Source organism: Leucopleurus acutus (assembly GCF_964270905.1).
Source record: "Leucopleurus acutus genome assembly, chromosome: 14".
Classification (NCBI taxonomy): Eukaryota; Metazoa; Chordata; class Mammalia; order Artiodactyla; family Delphinidae; genus Leucopleurus; species Leucopleurus acutus.
Genome location: NC_139156.1, coordinates 6292143 through 6313447, shown reverse-complemented (window position 1 = coordinate 6313447; position 21305 = coordinate 6292143). Strand labels below are relative to the sequence as shown.

At 44.7% G+C, this 21305-nt stretch overlaps 1 protein-coding gene across 1 annotated transcript in view; it reads right to left on the bottom strand.

The window, feature by feature from the left end:
- Window positions 1-21305, bottom strand: part of ADAM12 (ADAM metallopeptidase domain 12) — a gene marked incomplete at its 3' end in the record, with an annotated part of 388619 nt that overhangs the window by 86424 nt on the left and 280890 nt on the right. Inside the window, exons 6-10 of the mRNA XM_082855064.1 lie at window positions 20711-20891; window positions 13978-14043; window positions 12773-12844; window positions 6187-6356; window positions 3239-3323 (exon numbers count right to left, since the gene is read on the bottom strand). Coding sequence (XP_082711190.1) covers window positions 3239-3323; window positions 6187-6356; window positions 12773-12844; window positions 13978-14043; window positions 20711-20891 — 574 coding nt within the window. The remainder of the gene's footprint in view (window positions 1-3238; window positions 3324-6186; window positions 6357-12772; window positions 12845-13977; window positions 14044-20710; window positions 20892-21305) is intronic.

Below are 21305 nucleotides of genomic sequence, written 5' to 3'. Positions count from 1 at the left end.
CTCTCACAAGGCACCATTCTACTGAATGAAGCAAAAAGTTGTCCTGTATCATAGGAAGAAGCAGCTCGTTCCTTCACGGGTAATGAAAGTACCGTTTTCTCCTTGATTGAGACGATGCTGGTATAAAGTCGTTAGGGGAAGCATACTTTGAACAGTATAAATAAGATCTGAGCGAGTGTTACTGAGTATGCCTCTTGCTGTCTACTTGGTAGAGAAGGGTCCTTGGGAAATTCATAAGAATGCACCATAAAAGCTAACGACGTCGAGTCATCTGTTTGAAGACTCATTGGATTAAGACTGTTATCCAGTTGTGCCTTACTCTTGCTGGCCCTTTGTTTTGTCAGGTAGACTTTGGAAATGGATGGAGGCATCCTGACTCTCTGACTTTTGCTCTTGGGAGTCCACTCAACCTTTTGCTTGGTTTTGGAAGGCGGGTTCTCCACCCAGCAAGCACTGCTTGGCCACCCTTAACTTAGTGGAGTGCATGCATGCCTTGGCTAAAGAGATATTAGAAACTAATTTTTAAAATATCATTACTCAACTTTAACGAACTAAAATTAGTTGATTTGCAGAAATGGTGCCCATGATTGGTGTTTCTGCAAGAGCCTGCACACCACAGAGTAATGAAGGTAACATTGAATCCTGCTTTGTGCTACCCAGGAAGGAGATAAGAGGCTACCCAAGAGGTTTCCAGGAAACAGTGACACTGTGCTTTAGAGAACGCATTATTCCTGTACAGACAATCTTTGCGGGGCCTCTTGATATAGGTGTGTTCATATAAGGTTTTATAGGCTTGTTGGCGGCTACAGCTGTAGCTACCTTTCTCACTGGCCCTCAGTCTAAGAAAAGAGTGTCATGTCAAGGGACCAAGTCATTCTTAGAATAGATGAAATTCCTAACAAATGACTTCGTTTAGATTTTAGTTTCCTGTGGTAGGAAGCTTCGCAAACGTGTTTCAGGAAATCGATTTTCTTCAATCTAAGAATGCTGAGGGCTGCATTTAGCATGCTTTGGCACAAAAATTCAAGGAATTCATCCTTAAAAAGTGACTCTTCATCAGATTCTTTTGTGTCACTGAATATCTTGGTCTTGTCTTGAATTGCCTAATTGTTTCCCACTCTTTCGCGCATAGGTGATTATACACACAATGTCTCTTAAGAGACCCTGATAAACAGTTCATATTTCTAATAAGACAAAAACCTATTTCTTTATTTCTGGCGTTATCTCCAAACCAAGACTGTTTTAGTCCCGTTAGATACAAAGGCACGGCTTGAAGTGACTAAAATTAGTGATCTGTCCTGTCTTGGAAAAATAGAGAAACAGTACAGAACTCAAATTTTCAGTGTGATTAGGATTCCTGCTTCCTTGCGACATGATCTCCTTCCTCTTAGATTTGTGAGTCCTTGAAAGAGGCACGGTCGTACGTAACACCCATGAATTCAACTTTAGAGACACGATAGGAGAAAGTCTAGACGCTTTAGATCTGGTCAAGATACTGATTTTGTTGATCTCATGAATGTTATAGAAACTGAAGGAGCTGTGGACTTTCAGCCTACATGATGCTTCTCTTCTGTGTGGAGTAAACAAACAGTGAGCCTAAGGATGGTCTTTACTGCTGGCCGGCCCATCAAACATTTCTTATTGATTAACTTTGGTTGACTTGATTCCTATTGCAGTACACACATCTGCTTCTATTTCCCCACATTCATTTTGATCTTTTTTTTCTTTAAATAGGCTTCCCTGTCTCCTTTTAAAGAAGGAATCTTGACCAAATGCTTGCATGGAAACAGAATAAAGGACGTGAACTTTAAAAAGTTGCTTAATACCATCAGATCGGTTATAAGAACCTCTGAACACTCCACAGCTGCAGAACCCGCCATACTTATAAGGAATTCAGTTTCAGCTCTAAAAAATATTTACGCCAATTTTAAGTGGCAAAGTCAGTAGCGATGGACCATGGAACCATGAAACAGAAAATGATTCCCTCTTAAAACTTTATGGGCTGCTCTGTAAAAAGACCGTTGGGATCTGACTTGAAATGAACCTGGCATCAACAAAACCCAAACTTTCCAGTGACTTCCATGGTGGAGATCACTGGAAGGCTTCCAGGTTCAAAGGAAACCAGAGGGTAGCCCGTCGAAGCCAGAAGTCCACTGGGTGAGTGCCATCCCTCCAAACAGCCTCCTCAGCCTACACATTTAGTGAATGTTTATGTTAATTACCAGCGCCACCCAGAGAAGAGGAAAATATTCATTGTGGATATTCACTAAGAAGATTAGGCTGGGCAGTACGTGGAGAGCAAATAAAAGTCAGCAGAACGTTACTCCTTCAGCCCTTTAATACAATGGAATATTCACAAATGTTCTGTTTGAAAAACGTGGAGGAATTCATGGTTTCTTGGAAGGGCAAGCTTCTGTTTGTTTAACAGAGATGGTGGAATCGTCTCCGAGGACACTCCCTATCTGAGGGCTGGTGCAGAGGGGACACTCTGTTTTCCCATCAGGGTCAGTGACAGCATGGGGTGAAAACCTTTCCTTTAGTTACCTGATGAAGGGGAACCTGTCAAAGTTACCTCCCTCTTAAATTCACAAGAAACAAGTCCCCAGTAGTCTCCCCATTCTATTTCCTTTTACAGACATATGTAATATGACAAAATGATCCTTGTAAGGCAATAAACCTAGGTCTCTGCCTTCCAAGAATAAGGTTAGTGTAAAGACAGATTGGACACTGGCTAGGAGGTATGTCAAGCATTTGCAGTGGTAAATAGTTAAAAACCTCAGACTTTTGGCTATCGTGCTGGAGGGAGAACAATCAGAAAGCCATTCTAACGGCAATATTTGGTGAGATCACAGCCCATCCCAGAAGCTGAGCGATGGGGGGAACCCCAGTGACCTGGCTCATCCCAGTGCCGGGAGGAATTCCTGGATGGAGGCGGGTGGATCAAAATCCCACTTGAAACCTTCTCTCCGCAAAAGGTGTAGACTGGCTTTCCCTGGGCTGTTTTTACACACTCAGCCTTCCTGTGTGCGGCTTGACGTGTTTTATAAACAGTCCCTAGAGTGCTGTCGGGTATGACAGATCATAAGGAGAGCTAGAAAAAGGGTAGAATGATATCTAAGAAGCATTAAAGAAAAGGACCTAATTCTACAAAGTCTGGTGAAAGTAGAGATTTCCTGGGAAATCATCAAGAGAATTAGGTCTGGACTTGGCTGTCGGATTCTCGGTGCTCCTGGCTTACCATGACGATTCCCCCGGACTGTTCTGCCGTGCACATGCTCATGATGGGCGCCATGCCGATGGTGGTCCCCTGGAAATACACTCCACTAGAAAGAAAAGAAAGGACTTTCTTCAGTCAGTATAAGGACATTTTCTAATATTTGAAATTCGGCTGGACGTTCCTACATTCCAACAGGAAGACTGCACAAGCATAGGCAAAGACGAAAAGAGCGGCATGAGAGTATGTTTACAGGTGATTTTTATCTTTGGTTCTTCTAAAATTTATCTTCCAGTTCACCATCGTCTCCTGATCCTTTCAGATTTTTGTTTTCAAGACACGGGACAACAGCTAGTCACGACTTACATGTTTATAAGTTGTAACCTGCTATTTTCTAATGAACTGGGCGGGGAGCTGTTCCTTTGAAACCATGTCTGCTGACGTTAGGGCTGAAAAGAGTCACAGAGCATCACTGTTAACAAGTGAAAGGCATTAGGTGCTTTACTAGATTTTCTGTTGCAGCTGAATTTTGCTCTCCTGGGTAACATTACAATCAGGCCGGAAACCCAAACTCCTCCCAAATGTCCTGCTGATATAGCTTGCAAAAGTGAGACTGGCAGAAAAATGATTGACCCTCTGGAGTCAGTGTAGAAGTTAGCACCCACAAAGCCTTGGCATCCCAGGAGGAAGCTTCCGGAAGGGGAGCTCATGGCTTAGGCGTGGCTTTTCCCCTATATGGAATCTTAATCAATGAGTAATGACATCAAGGCCTCTTTAATGCAATGCTAGTAATTCCAACCTCATGCATTAAAAATTAAAAACTGTATTGGCTGAATCTCCTTTAAGGGAAAAAGTGACTTACCCATGTTATCTTGGCCATGTACATATATAGCTATTACACAAATTATTTGAAAAGTTATATATTTAGCAGTGCTCAGTTGGATGAAATGGGATAAGTATATACAAAGTATAACCTCACCTATGTATGTATGTATGTATCCAATCACCCATCTATCCATCCAGCCAACCAGCCATCCTATTACACGCATATGTACAGTAGTAGTGATTGCAGCTTTTATATTTACATCTATATAGACCGTTTTAACAGATACAATTATACCTATATATATATATATAAATAAGGTTATATAAGAGGCTAATTTACTTCCAGATGTTCAAGTTGGACAGACTCCATTTGGGGGGAAAAAATCAAAACAAAACACTCTGACTCTATTTTTAGTAGTTCAGGCTTAATCAATGCATAAAATATGAGGCAACCACAAATATCCAGGGTGGGAAAAAAAACAGCCCCACGAAATGGCCAAAGTAAATCATCAGGGAATGCCCACAGCCTCAGTTCAGAGGAAGGCCTTTGCGAAAGTGAGGTTAGGGTAGGACTGCTTTTCAGCTTCCCATAAATGTTCAGTAAACTAGATCCAATTTGTCAAAGAAAAGTGTCTCTGACCCTAAGGCTTTCAATTCAGTGATATGAGCGACATGAGAGCATAATAATGGCATAAACTGTTTAAGAATCTTAATAAAAAGCTGTTCAGTTTAGGGAAAACCTACTCCATACCAACTGAGATTATGCCATTTTTTGTTTAACTATAAAGGTGTCTGTAACATGTTACCAGTGTATTATACTATATCATAGGTGTGCTTGCCCTCATTTTATTATCTTCACGACCCTCATCACGCTCTGAAATGTCTTTGTTTGTTATTGCCTTCTCCCAGTAAACTGGAGACTCCCCAAAGTGGGGAGGTTTACAATGTTGGCCACCATTATGTTCAAAGCCCCTAAAACATGTTTTGTTCCTCGTTCGTGCTCCATACACATTGATTGAACAACAGAACACAAGGTTAATCTGCGACACTGCTGGTATTCTCTGATCTAGAAAACCAAGAGTAACAGCAAAACAGGAGGAATAAAGATTTTCTTTCTCCAGGCAGCTGACAACGATCACCCTAATGTACTGCCTTCAGATCTTGCATAAATATTTTTCACTAATAATGACAGAAAATGAGCTTTTAAAAAATATACTACTCAGGACAACTTTATATCAAGACTAAGCCTAGAGGGAGGGATAAATTGGGAGTTAGGGATTGACATATACACACCACTATATTTAAAATAGAGAACCGACAAGGACCTACTGTATAGCACAGGGAACTCTGCTCAATATTCTGTAATAACTTAAATGGGAAAAGAATTCAAAAAAGAATAGATACCTGTATATGTATAACTGCATCGCTCTGCTGTACACCTGACACTAACACAACATTGTTAATCAACTATACTCCAATACAAAACAAAAATTGAACAAAAAAGAAATGAAAAGGTCAATAAACAAATAAATAAAAACATGAGAGAAAAACATGAAAAAAAGAAAAGTATTTGTGAATATCAAAATGTTATTTCGATTGTCTTTATGACACATATAATCTGTAAATTAAATTTGAGAAGTCATAATAAAAACCTTCATGGATTAATAGTATTAAAAAAAAAAAAGACTTGGGACTTCCCTGGCGGTCCAGTGGTTAAGACTCCACGCTTCCACTGCAGGGGGCGCGGGTTCAATGCCTGGCCAGGGATTGAACTAAGATCCCGCGTGCTGTGCGGTGCCGCCAAAAAAGAGAGAAAAAAAAGACTCAGCCTGGAAACAGCTGCATAGAGGAAATGTCCCGGTGTTAGACGAAGGAAGTACGACATCAGCCAGAGGGATAGTTTTCCCAGGGAATGCAAAGAAAGACTTTTCCAACAGCCCTCAATTTCAATCGAGATGGCCTCTCCCCTCCCACCCACCCCACCCCCGCAGTGTGGGCTGAGAAGCCCCCTTTGCCCCTGGTCCAGTCAGTGTGTTCTGCTGAATGATGTGCAGCTTCGTGGACTGCCGGGTGAGGCTAAGAGGGAGAGCAGGTGTGCTGAGATCACTCTTTTATTTTAAGCAAAGGAGAGACAACAGATGCCTTACCTGATAAGCTGTGCGTTGTCATGGGATTTGCGAGGTAGAAGCTTCATCTTTCTCCAGTCCAGAAACTCGTGGAGGCTCGTGAATGGGTCCTGACTTATGGAGCATTTGTCGATGTCATTCCACACCTCTACCCCCACCAACACGATTCGAATGTTCAGCGGTCTGTAAAACTGAGGGAGACAGAAGACAGGCATCCCTGGGGGATCACGTTAATGAGAACTTACCATGCCGAGTAGAACAGACTGGCAAGTTCTGAACTCCATTGCCGTGACATGAAAAATCTCTCTGTGCTCCTTGTTCCCGTGGCATTAGAACTGGAGCAATATTTTCAGTGTCTGATGCAAGGTGATGTGCTAACTGGGTTCTCAAATGTGGTTGGCCAATTAGATGTTAGAGTTGCCAGTCTTTCTGATGTCTGCCCTTACTTGTAGGGAAGCACACATTTCAACCGATTCACTGGTGATTTGAAATGGGCGTATAGATGTGTTATTATTGCTAAAGTCGTTACATTATGGCTGAAGAATGCCAGTTCACATCTACTGCAAGAAAAACAGTAAGTGAATTAGGGTCTTTCAGACACTCTGCCAAGTGCAGTAATTTGTTCATGTTAAGAGAAATGTTCTACCTGTGAGTTACTGAAAATGAATCTGTATTAATTTTTCAGCAAAAAATCAGATTTTGCTGACCCTGTCATATTCTGTCACCTATAATTGACCCAGAAGGTTTTAATTGAATGAACAGATCAGTATCTTTCAGGGTGATAAAGGCATGCACAGAACCCTTCTCCAGGAACTTTGAGGACCATTCTTCCCACAGCCAGTTCACCAACAGCGTCATGGGAAAGGTCTGGTAAAGGAAATTCCTCTGTTTTCAGGCATACCACTCACTTCAAGTCTTCTTGCTTTTCTGCTCCCCCCCCCCCCCCACCATCTTGCTGTGTCCTGACTTCAACCTACAGCCCTTTCTCCACAAACAGATCATCTTGGGTTGGAAGCAGGTAGAGCAACTCTTCCAATGTCTATGGGATAGTTTTGTCCCAGACGAGCTTACTAGGGCAGGATGAGGGGTCAGGTAGAGGTAAGAATTCCCCATTGCCCCCGACTACCTTGCTACCCCCATGGTATCACACAGACATGGAGACGGCTCTTTGCTCAGGGTCCAGGGGTAAGGAAGTGGGAATCATCTGGCTGGCTGTACAATCTTTCAGAGCCTGCAACGTGTAAGGCAGTGCGCAATGAGAACATCCTCATCTTCTGATACTCCAGGCAGCCAAGGAGAAAGATGTGGCAGCTAAAGTCAAGCTCCAGATGGGAGCAGGTCCTATTCTTAGTTGCTAGAAGCCTCTGAGCCAACAAATAACAGAAATCACAGAAGCTCCGCATCTGATAGTTAAGCCCCATCCCAATGTGCTGAGCTCAAGGGCAATAAACTCCATGAGGCTGAGCGCTGACCCCGGGTTCTGACCCACAAAAGGCAGGTTCATCTTTTCCCTCGCTGTTCTCTCCCCAGTCATCTGGTGAGCATTAGGTTAGCAGAAGAATGTGACTGAAGCACAAACTACATCACAGAGTCTAAACTGATCACAGCGGTCCAAGTTGGTTTCAAGCAGATAACAATTATGGGCATTACATTAATAAGTTAATGAGACAACTATACGACCTAAATGCTGCCTTACAGCTTGTTTTTAATCAAGAATTGCTTCGCCTGTGGTATCCACTTGCAAGCTCCCAGCCCAGGCTTTCCAGGCAAAATCAAGGTCCCGGCCCCATCTGGACTCTGAGCGCACATGCCTGGTTGCTATGCTTCCCTGGAGAGCTCACCCTTTCGGCTGTGTTACAGACAGCAGTGATCAGAAGGGGGAAACGCAGGCGATCCAGTGCCGACGTCCACAGCAGCCTGCCAAGGGACATCCTCAGGGGCAGAGGCCCTGCGTGGGCTGCAGGGTCGTCATCTGTGCTGGGGACGCCATGTTTGCCTCTAGAGAGCGTCATATGGAAGTGGTCGCTAAGGTCTGTCAAGGTCTAACTGTCATCATTTCTCAGAGCTGGCTTGGGGGCTTACTGATCAAGGGTCTTTTCATAATAATAATGGGTTGTAGTTTCCATTTATTAGCCGTCTCAAGTCACAGAACAGATTTCATATCTAGAAGCATAAAATACAGTCCCTCCTCTCAACACTGGTGCTACGGATTAACTGTCGCATATGCTAAACTCACGTCACGTCATCACAGCAGTCCCATTGCTGCCTGTTGGGATGCTCTTCCCAGGGCTCTGCTAGTGGCTTCCCTTTGGTTCCTCCTAATAACAATGACCACAGCTAACACTTAATGAGCATTTCCAACATCCTAGGCACAGTGCCATGTGCTTTCCAGCCCGTAGGTCTCTCGGTCCTCGCAACACTCTGCGAGTCAAGAACTATTATTATTTCCGCGTTACGGTCAAGGACGTTGAGACAAGGAGGGACCAGGTACCGCTCGAGACATGACTGGCATAGCCGGGTTTAAGCATAGGCAGGCTGGTGCCCAGGTTCTAAACCACTAAGTAACCCAGCCAGGTAAGGGCGAGTACTGAGATTCCCTTCCAAGATGATCCATTGCGACCCCAGGCCCAGAGAGAAGGACAACTGGAGCTTGGCAGCCGTCTGCCTAGCCTATGAATCCCAGGACGCATGTGGACGCCGTCCAAGACCAGCTGAATTGAGTCACCCATTAACATAGCCGCGGCAAGAATCTGGCTGTGTGCTAGGCTTGGCACTGGCACAAAGAGCGAGGATTAGGATACCTTGCTCCCAAATGCTCAGAGGTCAGCATGAGGCTCAAGGCAGGGGATACTTAGCCATTATTGCAGTAAATGCCAAGCGAGTGAACTGCCAAGAAGGGCGCAAACAGGAAGTTCAGGGGATGCTGGGCTTGAGGGCTCCAAGAAGGCTTTCTAGAAGAAGCGGATCTGAGAAAACATGGGTAGGATTACAGGCAGGTCTGCTGGGGTCCAACACGGGAATGTGCACCCCTCAGGCAACTGGTTTGAGAAAGGGGGGACGAGGACTCACACAAGAGGGAAAATACCTGAAGTTAAACGCACGGAAGATGAGTCCTTCAGAAGTAGGTCACAGAGGTGCAGCCTGAACGGATGTGCAGCTGTTGCTAACTTCGTCACGAGTAAGAAGCAGGACAGATTGGAGGGGAGAAGTCAAAGAGGCTATCACTTAACTGGGCAGCCACACACCCCGCTGCTCCCGCCCTGCCGTATAACTGGGGCCTGGGGGAATGTCTTACTTCCCACATAAAGGGTTTGTCTGCCAGTACAGCATTGGACACACTGTCCGTGTTTCACACACAGGGGAATTGCCTGAACATTTCTGAATGTCACCTCTGTCCCTAAATCACTTCTCGGACTCTCAGTCCGGGACGTGCTTCTCCCTCTTCCCTTCAAGCCAGTGCAGCCGGCCAAGCAGTTCCTAGTTAAGAATAGCTAAGAAGAGCCAAGATTTCCGCAAATGAGGAAGTTGCCACTGGAACAGTCATTGTTTTTTAAGCCAAGATGCTCCCACTTGTAGTTGCAAAACTGAACTTTGGCATACTTGCTAGAGCCCAGGGCCCATCAGTTAGTAGACTTGGGTGAACAGGACATCAAGGAGCCTGGGTACCCCAGTGGGTCTTCAGGGTCTGCTGGGGACAGACACATATGTGCGCTCAGCAATTCAGCTTTCTCCTTGCCAGAAACACAGGAACAGGCAGGCTGGTGAGCTCCACGGAGTCTGTCAGGACTTTTCTCAGATACATTGTTCTTTAATTACCAGGGCAGACTATTGACAGACTCCCAGTTGCTCATTTCTGGTTTTGCAAACTGAAGCAAGATATAATACAGAATAATACGTAGAGAAACACAAACATGGAAGACCAAGCACATCACCTTAAAATAGGATTTCAGCGATTACCAGCCCGAGTTTAATATTGTTCATGGCTTCTGTTTACTTCCAAGGCCTAAGAAGTACTTGAATTCTTTGCTTTCATCTGGATGTTGTCCCATCTCACTGGAGGCGTCTGGAATGTACTCGCCCAAGGCCCCACCCAGGCCAATCAAACCAGAGTCCCTGGACTGAGACTTGGAATCAGCATTTTGAAAACAAACATATAGACACACACACACACACACACACACACAAACCAACCAACAAACCTTTCCAGGGCATTCTAATGCCCAGCCCAGACTGAGAACCATGTCTGACTCCTACGGTCTCTGGCGTAACCTCTGGGATCCATCTCTCACCCTCCCTGCCAGAAGGACTTGCCATTTACAAAAATTCTCCTGCAACCACTTGACTTTAGGATAAAATTTAATTTTCAAAAAGTAGCTATTCAAAATATATCAGCAAGCATGGGCCGCCTGGGAGTCTGACCTGCCTAAAAGTTCTGGTGGACGAGGACGGAACCATCTCAGGGTGCTACAAGCCATCTGTGTTTTTTCCCGCTTTCAGAAAGTTCCATCCAGCCATAGCCTCTCTCTGAGCACCAGGCCCTGATCTCTGACTGCTCAGGGCACCCCAGGAGCCTCCCACTCTCGCTTCTTTGGGTACGAAGCCTCTTTCACCTGTCATCCCAAACTTGGGCTCATTGGGACCCCTGCTCATCTCAGCCTCTGCTTCTGCTCAGTCAAGGTCAAAAACTCCTGCAGAGGAGACCAGGGCTTATTCCTGGTGCTGCCTTTCGATGCTGTTTGAACATGTGCTGATTACTTAACTAGCCTCTGCAAACCTCCGCTATAAAAATGGGAATACCGGTATCCACCCGGGCGTGTCTGCAAAGCACTTAGAGCCTGGCACGTAGCAACTGCTCAATACATTTATTGGGAAGCATCCCTTCAAATGTCTCTAAATCCTCGTCTTTCTCACATCCCCACTTGCCCAGCCCCGGGTCAGATCTTCATAATTTCTGTACAATAGACGCCCACCAGCTGTATTTGTCTTTGGGAACTCCATCCTCCACACTAACTGCAGGCACAGCTGTGTGTGATCCTGTGTGTCTCCCCTGCTTAAAAACATTCACCTTGCTCTCCACTGACGGCAGAATAAAATCCCGATGGGGTCTAGATGGCTCCGCAGGGCACTCAAGGCCCAGCCACTGAATCCCCTGCAGCTTCATCTGCTCCTGCCCTAGCTGTGCACACACACACAATTATGCTACACACACACACCGCTTAGTTAGATGGAGTTACTCGCCATGTCCAGACTCGTGGGGAGCAAGCCAGGCCCTCCCCGCCTGTGCTCCTGGTGAAACTTCACTCACCTTGCAAAATCACCTCCCTGCAAAGCCTCCCTGACGCCCAGGAAGAAGTAAGTGATTCTCTTCTGCATCCCCATAGCACCTGATTGACAGCATCGACCTGGTTCCCATCACGCTGGTCCACGCTAAGTGGCTTATGGGTCTGCTTCTCTACGAAGCTGTGACCTCCCTGAACAGATGGACCACATCTGATACATTCCGAATTCTTGATGCACACTGCGCGGTACTGCCCATAAGTCCTCGTAGAATGGAGTTGAATCTCCGGAAGGCTTTTGTTTTCATTTTCCCGAAAGCTTTGAAAACTCACTTTAAATATTATATAATAGGATTGTTTGGAAACATAGCTACCGTGAAGCATCCACAAACTGCTATGTGTAAAGTGTGAGCCTTTCAGAGAATCCCGGCCATGAGAGGTTCAGCAATGCGCCGGGGCCCCTTTCCTCTCCCACTGTCCTCAGAGGCAGGAGACAGGCTATGGCTAAGAATTATGGTTACGTTCAGATGGGGGCTGCCAGCCACATAGCACGTGAGAACCACCTGGGAGCGCCTACAAAGCCTGATGTCCAGGCCCCACCCAGACACCCGAGCAGCAAGGCCTTTGAAAGCTTCCAGGCAATGCCAACATGCTCTGCGCTGAGAGCCCTCAGCACCAAACAGCCCGATGCTCTCCCTGCAGGGTCTGTCGCTGAAGGCAGGTGGCGTACGTAGATGGTTCCACCTCCTTGCGAACAGGTCGCGTAAGGAGCATGGGCGAGCAAATACACCGGGGTCAGAGCAGACTTTCAGGATCTCTTCCAGCTCTGAAATCACCGTTGCAAAGGTGAGCTCCCTCCCGAGTTCTCGGTGAGGAATTTCCTGACGGCCGATTGAGCCGAAAGCCGATTTCTGTGTCCTGGGACTGTGGAGCCCGTGGGTCCCTTATCAGTGAGAGCTCACCCTCAGGGGGCCTGTGGGACCTGCCCAGGGAGACCTGAAAAGAGGCCTGCTTGGAGCTCTCAAGAGGGTCAGATGCACCCTATTGGGATTCTGGATCTAACTGGGGAGGTCAAAACGCCTTCCTGGCCAGAAGAGAGCCTGGCGGGAGATGGATGCCAAGGCCACCGAGGTCCAGACAGCGTGGGGTGGCATCTCCTGCAGCTGCTCCAGGCCCCAAGAATTCTCAGAAGAAGGGGAAGTTGGGTACCAGCCCAGGACCGGAGGCAGAACCCGACCTCCCTAAGTCAGATGGGATGTGTTTCATTCCCTCCACCTGATTCCCAAACATTTACATGCTGTGAGTGATCTAATTACCCCCAAGGAACTTACCTTGTCAACGTGATTAGCGATCTCTATTAATCGTTGTTTGACTTTTTCCAGGTCTTTTCCTTGCCTCTGAAACTTAATAATTTTAAATGTCAGCATTAACAATGGCTAGACTATCAATCAAATCTCATCTTCCCAGCTCCTGGAAATGTGAAGTCTCAGGCTCTGCAAATCCCTCAGGGCCCTCCCTCGTTTGTGGTGAGGTGAGCTCCCATCCTGCCGAGTAATTTCCCCATCCAGGGACTTTCTGAAACTCCCTGAAATTCACCCAAGCCAAGTGCTCAGAAGACAGCAACTTTTGTGAATTTTCCAGCCTCATAAATGATGGAGGCAGTGACATGTTTTGGCATCGAGAAAACAGACACAACCAGAAGGCCGTCCAAAGCCATTCTTCATATCATCAACTTGATTTTAACTTCCTCCGAAATCTCCTTTATATTTGTTTTTAAAAAATTAAAGAGTGAAAGTAATAGAAGCGCATGGCAACAAGTCAAACAATACAGAGAATGGATAAAAAGTTAATAAAGTCCCACTTCTCCCAGCTAATCTGAACTTCCAGAGTGGGAACAGTTGCCTGTGAAACTGTCAAATCTGTTTCATTCATATGCGTTGAGCCAGTCTGGGAGAAAATGTCACCTAATTCATAACAGGTAGTAGAGGCAAGAAAAGGACACAGGGAAGATAATCTAAAAAAAAAAACTAATTAAAAATTAATTAAGAGAAAAAAACTAATTAAAAATTAATTAAAAGAAAAAACTAATTAAAAATTAATTAAAAGAAAAAAAAACTAATACAGTATCAAGCCCTACTTTGGAAGGTAGGGTTTTTCTGCTGTGTCTACAGCCTTGATTCATTCATTCATTTTGGTTTAGGACATATCGGACATGTTTAAACTAAACTTTTCTCAAAAGTGTTTTAGAATACATTCTAAAACCATCTGCCATTTCCCACAAATAATTCTCCCTGTTTGGAGAGCTTAGCTACATGGTAACTCTGCAGTCCCTGCTAATATTTTGTAATACCAGATACATTTTTAATATGTTATACTTTATAATATCAGGAAACCACTTTTTTCAATGGGTTGTTTACAATGCTTTTAAGGCCTCGTGGAAAATGAGGTTAAATAAAGCAAGTAATAACTTGCTAAACATTTTCTTTTGCCTTTTTTTTTTTTTTAAACCAACCAAGAAATTTCAGAAAGTTCTTACCTCTCGGTTGTCTGCCACAATAACGAGCTCTACATACTTGGTCGTCTTGAGGGTCTCTCTTTTTTGCTGCCAAAAGTAAACATGGGTTTAATTTCCCTGACTGCCTCTCTGGGGCTTCCCGAACACTGTCAATGTCTCTCGACTCAAGCACTTGAATTAGGGGGCCCCCCACCGGTCCTACCGACATCACTGGCTCCCACAACCCTGTCCCACCTAGAAGTTCACCTCCAACCCCAAAAACCGCTGTAAAACTTTCTCATTGTGAGCGGCCACTCTCCATTTCCATCTGGGAAATCCTTAAAAAGGGATCTAACCTTTCTGCTGAATCACTGATTATAGGATTAGAACAAGTTGAGATCATTATTAAACAAAACACATATGTAAACAAGCAAAACCAAAGCTCTCTCTGGAACAGGAGCCAATGAACTCTTCATTTCGGGCTGGATGTAGCACATTTCAAGATCACTACAGAAGATGATGGAATCAGGGTCTCACGGGTGTTCCCTTTGCCTTTGTGGTCTCGTTTTGTGATGTGGGAAAAGCCAATATATAAAGCGAATATATTTTGAGCAGGAACTGCATAGCCCTTCTGGGGAAACACTGAGTAGTCCATTCCAGGGAGCTGATTTCTGCAGGTGATCATTTAAAAATCTGGTTAGAAGCAAAGGAAGAATAGGGAACAGCCAGGCGGATAAATGGGGAACAGAGCCAGGCGAGAAGAAGGTGCTAGGAGGAAAACCAGAATGGAACAAGAGAAACAGAATAGGAAGAAACAGTGTCAAGAAAAAAAAAAAAAAAAAAAAAGACTGAAACATGCCACTGGAGAAAAAGGATTGGTAGGAGTGCAATAGTTGAGGAGAAGACAGAGATTGTATATCAAGGGATAGGGGCTGAAGATGATGCAGACAGCCCAATATGAACTCCCTCCCAAATCAAGGCAGACTCTGAAGTGGGTGACATTTTAATCATGTTTCTTCAAAAAACATCTGTACTCTTCCATGAATTACTGGGAGAATCCCAAAGGCACTTTCAGGAGAAAAAAAAGCAATTCATGGAGGGTGGTCTCAAGAAGCAAACATTAAAAACAAAAAACAAAGCCTTCAGTTTCTGCAATAAAATGCAGTCGGAGGAAATGAGGGTTGAACTGGTCTCGGTCCTCATAACTGATATCGCTGCTGTATGAGTTAACTACACACACTGCTTAATGTTGAAAACTTGCATGTTATAACCACGCTTTCAGACAAAAGCAAAAATGACCAAGGCATGCTTTGAATCAGCTTTCCAGTCATATAATCCTGAGGGAAACATCTTTTATAAAACAAATCCCCATCAGTCCGGGATCTTCCAAACAGATTTTTACAGGAAAAATGTTTGTATCATAGCAGTGTTCCTCCTTGCGGCCCAGCTGTGCTGATTCATGAATTTAGGTATCCCTTAAGAAATCTGGAAACCTTATGGAGGAAGGAAAAATAAAGCACCATGAAAGGTATAATTTCTCATACTTTTACAACGTTACAAGGGACAAAAGTTAAGCTTTGTAACTATACGTTGTAGGCATGCTTTACGGTGAAAACGACGTACACACAGAGGAAAGAAGATTAGCCCCAGCGGTACCCACTGGTTTATGCAAAATGAGACACCTTCTCGAAGTGTGAAGATCTTGTCCCTTCTCCTTATTCAGGTTTGGAAAGCAGAAGCCTCTTTCCCCCCCATAATTCCCTGATTTACCATTAACAGATTCAGCTCATCTTACAGAAGAAAATATAGCTCTATTAAAGAAAAAATAAACTAGCCTCCCATTGAAAAACTCATAGGGAGAGCCCTGGTTGTTCAGATGTTTACACCTTTCAGACTGTAAAGGGGTGAAATAAATGACCAGGGGATATTTCCAAATGGCCTTGGATCATCATTTAGAAAATACACAATTCCAGATAATGAAAACAAACACATGAACCCAATTTTCCTGTCTCTGCAGTTTTCAGAGAAGTCCAAATTTTCTCATGAATGCAGAGAATTGCTAGCTCAGAGAGAAACCTAACCACATAATAATAGAAAGCCATGGGGGAGTGGCTGGCTCATGGCCGCAAAGGTTCCTTCTTCCCTCAGCTGCACACACAGAGAGGCTTAAATTACCTCCACATGATTTCTACCTATCTGGGCTATCCGGTTAAAAAAATCATATTTAAAATGTTTGATATACAGAGCAACACTTGAAACTGGTTGCTTGATTGAATTTTCATTTTGGGAGCGTGATGATACACAAAAGCCCTTCCCCAAACAGGTAAGAGCATATAAGCCTCTGAGAATGGCCCAACCGTTCTCTACTCCGAGGTGCAGACCGAGGGGTTCTTAGAATCTTGCGCAAGCGGGAAGCTGTTCCTGGGCCTCTCAAAGTCATCACAGCCAAGCTCTCAGGGAGAATGACCCCTACACATGTTACAACAAGAACTCTGGCATTGGGAACTTAACTCAACCCGAGTCAGAAAACAAGTCGAGATGAGGGTGACAAATTCTCATTGCAACTCTCTCTTCCTATGGGCCGGGTCCCTGAAAGAGCACAAGTCCTGAGGCTGGGGAGAGCTTGGAGTGTCGTACCAGTGGGCAGGATGGCTATCGTCTGAAGAGTGAGGGAAAAGTGTGGATGAGATGTGGCTGAAGATGGAGACAGAGGACAGGGGCCATGGCGAGGAGGCTGGCCGGTAATCTAATTATCGGAGAGCAGTGGGGGACCCTTGAATGTGAGGTTCTTTACACATCACTCTGGCTGCTGGGAGGAGAATGGATTATTGGAGGACCATAGGGGAAGTGGAGGGCGCAGGTGAGCGCTGGTGACAGTTTGAGGCTGTAAGGATGGAGACAGGCAAACAGATTCAAGTTGGATGTTTTAAGCAAACGACAACAACAACAAAACAATAACAATGGAACCAGGACCATTTCCATAGACGGTACGATCAGCAAATTTGATGAATCAGAAGTTTGGTTTAACTTCCTCTGAGTAAAGAAAGATCACTGTTGGCTCAAGCCAGGCTCCGTGCCTTGCCTCTAAGGCCATTTTATGAATAGGTATGAACTGAGTCCTTGTCTCTGCTGTGAAAGGTCATCTCTACCATCCTTACCAACGATTTGCATGGGGACCAAGCGCACAGATCATATCTGCGTGGGGTACAGCCTCTGAGGTCTGGCTAATAACACAGGCTGCAGAACCAGCAAGCAAACGAGACAGATGCTGGAAGAATGGGCTGAATCTGATGAACTGAATGTTAATGGAGACAGATGCACAGTATTGAAATTGAGTCTAAAACGCCAGCGGCAGAAGTGAGAGCTGTTATTTACTCATCTAGAGTTTCAGTCGATACAAGAGTCAATAGGAATCCACACCTGGATATTTTGGAACCTCGGTTCACACTGAGAGATGCTCAGAGCTCAGGGCCAAGGAAGCAATAGCAGTGCTGGCTCTGTCATCCACCAAGATTTAAGAACGACAGAGGCAGTAAAGGAACTTGGTATGTATGGCCTCTTAGAGGTGGTACAGAGGTGAGGGTGGTTATATTAGAGAAAAATTAAACATGTCTGCTCTAATTAACAAGTTTTCCAGTGGTTCTGGCCAGTTCCAGATATTCAACTATTACTAGACTCTACAGAAAATACACATTACTGTTAATACTACTCCCACCATCACTACTGTGACTTCTGTTAAACCAATATGGCAGCCTGTCTAGAAACCCAAAAGCAACAGCCCTGGTCCATTTCAGAGTGGCTGCCTTTGAGGAAACTAGGGGGTCTCCCTGACCAGATGTCCTATCTGAACTCAGTAGCCCAAGCAAACATGGCTTTCTAGAGAAGGCACTGACTTTTACATTTGACTCCTAATTATACATACTGGTGGAGGGGAACAATAGCACAGATAATCCCTGGAGAGGATAATTCAAAAGTAATTTACATTTGTCTTCCGGATGTATTATGTGATTTTTCTCCAGTAGCAGATTTATGGCCTTCAGCTTCTTTAGAGTCTGCTCAGGCTTCTGTTCAAATTCGTTTGCATTTTTGAAGGAACAGCTGATGGACAGGGAGGGATCAGTCACAGGAGGGCTGAGTGGCTGGGACTCTGCAGGCTGGACTTGAAAAGCTGCAGAGGAGGGAACCGGCGAGGAAGCCCTGTGGCTGCAGGCACCCTTCCAGAAGCAACTTGGGTTCTCACTAAAATCTAATGTAAAGCCTTGTAAAAATGACAAACAATAGCTCAAGCTTATCTTATAGCCAGTGCATACCCCGAGTGCAGATTTATTCCTGCTGCTCGTCGAAGAAAAACACACACATCTGCAGAAAAATCTCAGTCTTCAAGCCAATCTGTGCAATAGTTAACATTTAGTAGGGGCAGAAAAATGCTGGGAAAAAGCAAATGCAGTTGCTGCAGTGCATAAACTAGATGAGTTCGATGCAGTTACATTGATTTTTGAGTATAAATAAAGGCAGTGTTAAGTCTGGCAGGTAAGGTGCATAGAACATGAGTATTTCCCTTTCATATTTCCCAAAGGTACTGCCCCAAACTGTCTTGTGTATAATTTCCATTCTCACATATTCCACTTATTTGAAAATTGTTTTTTGTATTGTTTTCACAATATAGATGTGCTTTAAGTCAGAGACATTTTCTCTTCCGTAAAAACAATCCCGACTATTTCTGGAGAGGAATATTGAGAACGGCGTTGAAGTGCATGCAATGCCTCCCCTTTACAATTTAAAGGTTCATTTACACTTGCATATGCATAATTAACAAAACAACATTGTTATTCAGGTTTTCTCCATCTCTCTACACTTCAAAATGACTGGAAATTACTGTGCCAATCCTAGTTCTAGGGAGCTGTAAGCTTAGTTAAAGAATTAAAATATGGCTGGCAAGGCCTGACCAAGTCAGGACTGACTTCCAAATGAGATGGCAAACATATTTGAGTGCCGTTTAAACTGTCAAGTCATAAATCGCACAAGGTGGATAACGTGTGATCAACAAGGTACTCAAATCAAGATGCCTGGAAAACAAAATGCAAATGTTCTACTTGTTTATGACTGTGAAAGCTACGGCCTCATCACATCTTATCTGAGGTCTGGAATCAAAGGCAAGAGTAAGCGTGAAACAAACATGCCCTGGGACCACAGAGGCCGGTCTTTGGGATTCCATCTCTTAAATCTGTCACTGTAAGATGGCTCAGGGGAGGAGAGCAGGAAGGAGATTCTGTCAAGCTGCTGCTGATGGTGGAGGTGGGGGCACTTTTCAAGTCCTTTTCTCGGGGATTGAGATTCGGCCCCACTACTGAGTGTCAACGTCAAAGTCAGCCACAGTGCCTGACGGGGTGTGATGGGGAAAAACAAGAAAAAAAGAGGTTGCAAGCACCTGCTGCAGAAAACCTTGGGAGGATGTTAACAAACAGAGGAAGTTAGGGTCATATAGGTGGAATCAGGATGGAAAGAATGAATGTAAAGTTAAAATGAAAAGTCCTAAAGCAGTTCAGTTAAAAGCAGGTTAGGGGAACACACACCTCTCCACAGGTAGGAGGAAAATTTTAAGAAGGAGAAGAAATCGCTTAGGATAACGTTTACTGTCTGAATTGAGAAAAATGATTAGGAATAAAAAGAGGCACAATATTTATGAAGTGTTGAGTGGTAAGCAGTGTAACGCTCAAATTAAAGTCAGGGAGGACAAAGGGTGTCAAATGGAACCTTGAAAACATGCCCCCAGACCATCAAATGTAAGCACATCGTTAAGTGACATCGTATCTAGGAATTCTTCATTTCTTGTCAACAGAAGAACAGGAAAGATAGAGATGAAAAATCAGGAAGTCGTCTATAACTTCCTATCGGGTTGTAGTCTTTTGAGTTCAGGGCCTCCAGCCAGATGTGGCTACCCTTCCTCCTTTTTAAGAGTTCTGCTGTGGTCTGTGGAGCCCACGTGATACTGATGTAAAAGGGTCAGTCAGCCATTCGGGGTGCAGGTTTCCTGGTGCTGCACCGGGGGGGGAACCTCTTAGTCGGGGGGGACATCTGTGGTCCAGACTCCATTAGGGCAACTACCTCTCCAGTCCTGCAGCAGAAGGGAAGACCTGTGATGAGCAGACCCAGGGGCAGGTGGCCAGGAAGCAGAGACCCCTCGAGGGAAGTGGGACAGGCGCCCCCTAGTATGGACTGGGGGTAAACACCACCCCTCAGCCACACTGCTGGACCAAGACCCAGGGCAGGCGAGTGGGCAGTGGCAGGGAATGCTGTGCAAATCCTAGTGAAGACCCTAATTATAGGGTCTTATTATGAAGACCCTAATTTTGAAGACCCTAATTTTGCGTTGGTAAAAACTCCATATTGTCTGTCTCTTCCTGTAGAGGGGAGAGCTGCCCAAGGGTGTGGAGGTTCCGGTTCAGTTCTGTGTACCATGGAGGGGCCCAACGGTGGGGCAGACTCCTGGGTCTAGGCCCAGAAGGTTCTCACCGGAGACGTGATTTTGTATCCTCCGAGCTCAACTCCACCCAGCACAGGTTAATGAGTCTGAGGCTGACGTTTAATACAACGATGGAGCTTTCAGTATCTGATTATGTTCTGCCCACATCATAGCAACCACCTCCAGATAAACTGGGTAATAATTCCATCCCTCAGACACAAATGGCAAAATTTCTCCAGACGGCCTAGCAGTGGGTGTCCCTAGCTGGAGCCCCCAGCTCCCCAGAGACACCACGTGGGGTTTCCCTCCTACCCTTCTTGTCCAGGTCTGGGAGGGCGGTGGGAGCCTGTCATGCATAGCGAGGCCGGTTGTGTTTGATCCACAGGGTCCCCAGGTGCTCTGCAGGTTCTCCACTGGGAAGAGTTTGTATCTGTTGGTTTCATTTTTCATTGGCTCCAAAATGTAGGTTTTATTTTCAAATGTAATAAGTCCCCTGTTGAAAAAGAAAGAAGAAAAATCATGTAACTTTTAAGGGCAGTTTCTTGTTCATGGCTAAAACCCAGTTCTTATTCAGAGAATAAAAGGAGAAATACCAATTTATTTATATTCTCAGGTCTGAATTAGAAAGGACATTCCTGTGCCATATGTTTGCATTGATTTATTTTTGCAAATCTTTTGAAAACCAAGTCTGTGAAGTTTTTTGTTTCAAATATTTTATGGTAAAGAATCGACTGTGTTTAGTCTTTACGTTTTTCGTTTGCTTGTTTTTTACTTCTCAAGGATATACTGCTGGGGAGAAGAGTTGACAGAAAAGATGTTTCATCCACTTAGAAAATAACTAGATCTGGATTAGCAGACATGATTCAGGAGGGAAATCTTTTTTTTTTTTTAAAGGAAAATTCCTACA